Source organism: Vulpes lagopus, chromosome 5, assembly GCF_018345385.1.
Source record: "Vulpes lagopus strain Blue_001 chromosome 5, ASM1834538v1, whole genome shotgun sequence".
Lineage (NCBI taxonomy): Eukaryota > Metazoa > Chordata > Mammalia > Carnivora > Canidae > Vulpes > Vulpes lagopus.
The window spans coordinates 54115148-54122589 of NC_054828.1; the positions used below are offsets into that span (position 1 = coordinate 54115148).

General features: G+C 54.3%; 1 protein-coding gene across 1 annotated transcript; it reads right to left on the bottom strand.

Annotated features, from left to right (window-relative positions):
• Nucleotides 1–243: 243 nt before the first annotated feature.
• On the bottom strand, nucleotides 244–4540 carry ATXN7L3B (ataxin 7 like 3B). The gene has a single exon (XM_041756666.1). It carries the CDS (start codon nucleotides 4323–4325, stop codon nucleotides 4032–4034), a length of 294 nt encoding a protein of 97 aa, XP_041612600.1. The 5' UTR covers nucleotides 4326–4540; the 3' UTR covers nucleotides 244–4031.
• Nucleotides 4541–7442: the final 2902 nt, after the last annotated feature.

The following is a 7442-nucleotide window of genomic DNA, read 5'->3' on the forward strand; positions in this document are numbered from 1 at the left end:
TTAGTGACCGGCTCGGATCATATTTATTTTACCACCTAGTTTCTCTCTCACCGGAGGTTGCAGAAAGCTCAATTTGCAGGACTAGATGGAGAAATAAAGTTGGGCAAAATTCCTCTACTTTGATAAAAACTTCCATTCAGGAGACAGTGACTGGAGTTCAACAGCAATTCAACATTTTTACTATGCCAGTTCCTGGAGAACATGTACGATCTTGAAAGATGAACATACCGGGTCAAAGTAAAGTCATTTTTTTAAAATTTTATTAGTACTGTTTACCAATGGGGAGATGCAGTTTATTTACATCAGCAGCCACAGGGGCAAGGGGAATACATAGTTAGCGATCTGTATAGGATGGACCACTTATGCAAAAATAATAATCTCCAAAACAAAGGACAGAGGTGAGCCTCACTACACTTCCCCGATGACCCCAGCATGCGACAACGCCAGGCACTGGCCCCTGCACATGCGGTGGCGGGAACTAATGTACGGAAGAAAAAGCCACGAACCACAGACGTCTGTAAAGAACCCCCTTCCCCCCCATACACACACACACACACACACACACACACACACTCGGATACGTAATAGAATTACAGGGTGATCAATATACTTAATTGAGGAAGGAAGGGCAGGAATTCTGCTGTTCGAGGGAAGGCAGGAAGGGAAAGGGAGAGTTCCTAACCACGGTCAACTACGGGAGGGAGCACTCCCACCCCAGAAAAAGAAGGGTCCGTGTGTCCCCGCAGGGCTCCAGTTGGACCCGGCCAGGCCGTTGCCCCAATAACTGGAGGGCAGAGAACGAAAACCATGACCAGGAAGGAGGGAAAGCGAAGCAACGGTTACTGAGAATTGCTTTCCACCTCTCCCTCCCTAACCAGGAGGCTGACCGGCAAGGGGCAAGGGTACAAGGGGTCTCCGTCAGAGCTCCCCCCTCACCTTACCCGCAGCCGGTTTCCCTCCTGCCCCTCTGCAGCCCCCTGCGAGGAGACGGCAACAAAGCCAAGGGCAGATAACCCCAAATGGTTTTAACTCTTGCCGAGCTTTAAGTTCCCAAAAAGTCAGCAAAATTCTTGAAGACCAACTGGTAAGGACACCTCAACCCCGACCAGAACAACTCTGGGGGGGTAGGGGGCACGCAATGACCCACAGTCTCGCGGCCCTATCGCTACGGTTCCCTCGAGGGCTCTGCGTGAAACCCATCGGCCGCACGGTCCAAGCAGGTCCTCGCGGGATGAGGAACGGTACCTGCACAGCAAGGGCTGGCAAACCAGACCAGGCCCCGCTCCACCCCTGCGTGGCGCTCGGTGTCCCTGCTCTCCCACTTAGGCCCCGAGGCGGCATCCCAGTGCAAGAGGGGAGGTGCAGGGGCCCCCGAAGGGAGACCCGCAGGGAGGTATCCAAGGCAGTCCTGCAGGCAGATGCCTAGGCGGGGCCCTGCTTTTCCTGCACAAATCGTTACCCACTCTCCCATCTTCATCCCCACAGAGGAAAAACCACCTGAAAGGTTCTTCTCTGGATCTCCCAGAACAAGGAAGGGGAGAGAAAAAAAAAAAAAAAAAAAAGGAAAAACTTGAAAGAAGCCGAGGAGAGGGCACCTGGGCAGGTTGGAGCGGGAGCATGGAGAGATGAAGCAGCTGGCCGGTGTGGAAGCAGGGGAGCCGGCAGCACCTGGGGTCCAGCTGCACTGGTCGGGTAGGGGAGCAGGGGACAGTGGGGACACGGGGCCGGGCCGGACGGATGAGGCTGGGCCCCGTGCTGGGGCACAGAATGAGGTAAGAAAACATTTCAAATAAAGCAGCACCGTTCCCGCTCACTTTGGGGTTCTCGCTCCTCTACACTTCCTAAGCCCTCAGCAGGGAGCAAAGTGGAGGGTGGCTTTGAGGCGTGGCTCACGTTTCCCATCCTGGCCTGTCCCGACCCCGACTTCCCACAAGAAGGCAGCTCTTGTCAGGAATGTCCAAAAGGGACTGAATGGAAGGGGCCGCCCCTCCCGAGGGGCAGGGGTGGCGGTGAGAGTCTAGACAGATGCTCGAGGTCACACTGCTTAGGCTGCCCGGCCCGGATGGGGCGGCCCCGGGGATGCTGCAGTGGGAGGCCAGGTGACCCCTCCCTGCCCCCCCGCCCCAGGGATGCTGCAGTGGGAGGCAGGTGACCCCTCCCTCCCCCCCCCCCCCCCCCCGGCCCCGGGGACTACACCGTCAACCTGGAGGGTCGCTGGCAGAGGCCGCCCTGGGCCCCGCTGTCCAATCGGTCTGCTTCAGTCTCTGCGGCGCTGGTCACTGCGGGCCGCCCCCGGGGGCGCAGGAGGCCGGTGGAGACCTGGCGGGCTGCCCGGGCCAGACACCCGGACAGGCGGGTGGGTCGGCCAGGGGCTCAATGAGCACAGGCGGGCCGCGCAGAGCAGCGCATATCCCTGCGCGAACCTGCGGGGCGGGGGTCGTGCACCGCTGCAGAGGCCCCGCTACCTCCCCAAGGCACCGGGGCCAGAGCCTCGGCCTGCCGGGCCACCAGGCTGCCCACCGGACGGGGAGCAAGCGCTCGGCCCCGATCCCCACGGCGTCCGCGGCGCTGCGGGTGCGGGGCTCCCGGGCCGCGCGGCTGGCGTGGACGTCCTCTCCCGCCTGCAGCCGGGGCTTCCCCTCCGGGACCGGGCGGCGGTCCTTCTCCTTGGCTTGCCCCGCGTTGGGGCTGGCAACGCCCGGACCTCGCGCCCGCTGACATCCGGTGTCCGGGAGGAAGCGCCGCAGGAAGTCCCGGCCGGGCTCCTCCCCCGGGCGGCGCGGGGGGGCCCCCCCGAGCACCGGCTGCGCCCCAGCCGCGCGTCGTCTTCGTAGTCCTCCGGGGAGCCTGGGGCCCCAGGCGGGCAGCCCGGTGCAGCGCGGCTCCTCCCGCCCGGGCCTCCGGGGCGAATCCGGGGGTCACCCCTGCAGAGTGATCCCAACCCTTGCGTCCTACACGCGGGGCCTTCAGAGGCTGGGACGCTCAGCGCGCGCCGGGCCTTGTCACCTGCCGTTTCTGTGCGTCTGTCCCCATCTGCGCTCTCCACCGGGTCGCCTGCCGTCTCCCGCGGGGCCTCCGGGGCCGCTCCAGGGGTCAACCCTGCACAGCGATCCCAGTCCTTGCGTCCTGCACGCGGCGCCTCCAGAGGCTGGGACGCTCAGCACGCACCGGGCCGTGTCACCTGCTGCGTCTGCGCATCTGTCCCCGTCTGCGCTCTGCACTGGGCTGCCCACCGTCTCCCGCGGGGCGATCCCGGTCCTTGCGTCTTGCACGCGGGGCCTCCAGAGGCTGGGACTCTCAGCGCGCGGGGCCCTGTCACCTGCCGTGTCTGCGCTCCCCTCCGGGCCGTGTCACCTGCTGTGTCTGTGCGTGTCCCCGTCTCTCCCGGGGCTGCTCTGGGGGTCACCTCCGCCCGGTGATCCTGGTCCTTGCGTCCTGCACGCGGGGCCTCGAGAGGCTGGGATGCTCAGCGCACGGGGCCGTGTCACCCGCTGCGTCTGTGCGTGTCCCCGTCTCCTGAGGGGCCTCCGGGGGTCACCCCCGCACGGCGATCCCGACCCTTGGGTCTTGCACGCGGGGCCTCCAGAGGTTGGGATGCTCAGCGCGGGGCTGTGTCACCTGCCGCGTCTGCGCTCCCCTCCAGGCCGTGTCACCTGCTGCGTATGTCCATGTCCCCGTCTCCCGCGGGGCCCCCGGGGGTCCCCCCCGCACGGGGATCCGGGCCCTTGCGTCCTGCACGTGCGGCCTCGAGAGGCTGGGATGCTCAGTGCGCACAGGGCCGTGTCACCTGTTGTGTCTGTGCGTCTGTCCCCGTCTCCCGCGGGGCCCCCGGGGATCACCTCCGCCCGGCGATCCGGGCCCTTGCGTCCTGCACGTGCGGCCTCGAGAGGCTGAGATGCTCTGCGCGAAAGGGGCCGTGTCACCTGCCGCGTCTGTCCGCGTCCCCCGGGGGCCCCCTCCCCGCCCGGCGATTCGGGCCCTTGCGTCCCGCCCGCGGGGCCGTGTCGGCTGCCGTGGCCCCCGCGCCGCGGCTACTGGAAGTCCGGGGGCGCGCGCTGCAGCGGCTGCTCGGGGCCGCTGCCCGGCTCGGCGGGGAGGGCGCAAAGCGGCAGGCGGCGGGCGCCCGTGTCCTCCACCGGCGGCAGCCCGAAGTCCTTCACGCCGCCCGCGTCCGCGAACTCCAGGTAGAAGTAGCCGCACTTGACGGCCCGGTGCACCTCGAAGCAGAAGCCCAGGCACGAGTCCTCGATGAGGTCCACGTAGATCTCCTGGGCTAGCGCCTCCAGCTGCTTGGTGTCCAGCTCGGCCAGCGACACGTCCTCCATCTTACCGCGCCCGCGCCGGCAGCGGCCGCCGGGCTCCTCGGGCGGCGGGGCCGGGGCGTCCGCGGGGCGCGGGGGCCGCGCAGCCCGAGCCTTCGCTGCGTCGCGGCGCCTCCCGGGGGCTGGGACCGTGAGCTCGCGCCGCTCAGACCCGCCGCCCGGACTCGCCGCCGCCGCCGCCGCCGCCAGCGCCTCCGGCCTCTTCCGCCGCCAGCGCCGCAGCCCCGCCATATGTTCTCCATTCAAAAATTGATATCATATTCTGACATAAATTAGAATCTGCCTATGGGGATCCCTGGGTGGCTCAGTGGTTCGGCGCCTGTGATCCTGAAATCCCAGGATCGAGTCCCTCTTTGGGCTCCTTGAATGGAGCCTGCTTCTCCCTCTGCCTGTGTTTCTGCCTCTCTCTCTCTCTGTGTCTCACATTAAAAAATAAATAAAATCTTTAAAAAAAAGAATCTGCCTATAGCCATATGCTAAGCCATAAAATGTAATGATATCAGACTGCCTCTTATCAGTTACTATCTGTGGGAACTTGCCCTACGTACTTAGCTTTTGTAAATCTGTTTTCTTATTGCAGTGACATTTCTCATCACAGAGATTCCTTGTGAGATTTAAACATGACAGTAAATAGAAAAGTCTTCACAAAATATCCAACAGTGTATAATACTGTATCGCATACCTACTATTGTGATACGTTTAGTTAGGGGGGGAAATAAAGATGTAAATAGAATTGCTTCCACTCATCCTTAATCACAGTGTCTGAAAATCTAGTTTAAGACAATGCTTCTCAAACCTTGATGTGCATATAAAACATTCAGAGATCCTTTTAAAACTGCAGACTGTGGTTCCTTAGGTCTCAAGCAGGGTCCGGGTTTCTGCATTTCTAAGGCACTTGGAAGCTGCTGGTTCACAGACCACTTTGAGTAGCAAGGAATGAAAAGGGCCTGATGGTGGACAGTGTTCTTCATGGTGATTGGCTCCCGTGTAATTTGCGCTGGGGAAATTATCATGAGAACCTTTGCGTATTTGATTTTTATCAGAAGAGAGTAAGAGATTGTTTCTCTGCCCCATAAATCCTCCTTATGTTGTGCGAGTTAGAACCGAAATCCTCTACTTAATGGGGAAGGGTCATCAATAAAATATACTGCAAAATATATACAAGCAGATCATCACATTAATTGAAATTCAAATTATCAGGACCGTAACTGGGTTTTCCTGCCCGTATTTTATTATATTTACTCTTAGAATGGAGACACTATCACACTGTCGAAAGTTAACTTTGATGTTCGTCATCCCCTTGTTACCTTTCATCTACTTGTCCCATTTAACTAGATTGCCTTACTTACTGAAATGTACTCAAAGCCTTGTTCAATCAGGGCCATGCCACAAAAAGAAGTTAGAAGGAACCAGAAGTTAGAAGTCCTGTTGCAATTCACAGCATCGAAGATTCTTAAGGCTTTGCTATAAAAATGAAATAAAATAAAATAGATACTTTCTATTTTTTCAATGCAAAGAAAATAACAGGAATTAATTCTTCAAAAATAAGTGATCTTCAAAGAATACATACATCATTTAGGTTTAGAATATATATGTTGTACTAATTAAGGTACACATTTTGTCTTTGATTAGTTGATAATTTTCTTCCTATTTACTTGTGACATACGTACTGAGAGACCGGTTCTTTCAAAGAGGAACACATTTTACATATTATCTCATGGTTTTTACCAAGGACTGAAAATCCACAAAACAAGGTGTTTTTTTTTTAACAGTCACACATTTTTTTTGTGTTCCCATAAAGTAGGAAAGCGAGATAGCAGAGTGCATCAGGGTAGGCCTGGGAGCCAAAAGAGTTCAGCTGCTGTCCCATTTCTGCCACTAATTTATCAGGTGACTTTGGGCGAGAAGGTGAATTCACATTTGCAAAAACAGCTAGATTCATGTTTTCTGAATGTTTCTTTTAAAACTAAATTTCCATGAATTGAAGAATCTGAGAAAATAGGTTTCTTCAAGTTAAGGGTCAAGTAAGTTCATATATATTGGCCTGCAAAGTTCAAATGTTAGATCCTCAACTGGGTGACCGAGGGTTTTGTTATTATAAACCAATCTGCTCCACTGCCTAGGGCATCTTGTTGAAGCACCTTGAGGGTTAGGAATATTATTCATCTACTGAATGCCAGCTGGATATTGTAATTATCTTGCCTAATATCTGAGATGTTACTTGTAGATGTTCATTTTAGTTGAAAATTTTAATTTCTCTAATGATTTTGATGCCTACAAAATCCACTTTTATTTATAAAAATTAGCATTTTACTTGTTTTTCTTTACTTACCCAGGTATTTAAAAAATAAGCGAATAGTAAATCAGAGAAGGAGGCAACATATGGCGGTAGGGTCTTCTTACTTCCCCTGGACCATGATTTATGTCAGCAATAAGCTATGTAGTACTATGCCTTCTTGCCAGCAGTTTGCTAGGAGAAATGTTTGCTTGAAGTTTCAAATTCATTCTCTACCAAAATCCGTATTTCAGGATTTGCATTTAAAAACTAATTATCATGCCTTGCATGAGATTCGGAGATGCCACAGTTTGATATTAGATAAGGATGTCATGCTCAAATTGCAATGTCTAAAATAAATTTACAATTTTAATCTTCCCTGCTAAACTGTGGAATCAAGGTGACTCAGTGAATTTTGGCATTTATGACAACTCTGGCTTATGATCTTCTAGAGGGACAGACACTGTAATCCTGAGCTAACTACAGTTAGTAAGTAGTGTAGGATACTAATGCAGATTTTGGTGCTTAACATAATACAGCTTTTTTAAAACAGTGGATCTTTCTATATATCAATTGTTCTGAGCCAGTTTGATCTACAGAAGGGCTCCAGAGGCTTTCTGAAGTTATTTCTATATATTTATAATACAGAAATATGTTTTAGAAAACATCTTAATACTTTTAAGATTACACTGCCCTGTGGGTTATAAGCTATTTCTTTATATATATATATATATATATATATATATATATACATATATACATATATACATATATATGTATATATATATATATATTTTATATACAATAATGTTGCTGGACCCTCTCTGTCTGGGAGGATGTGCAGG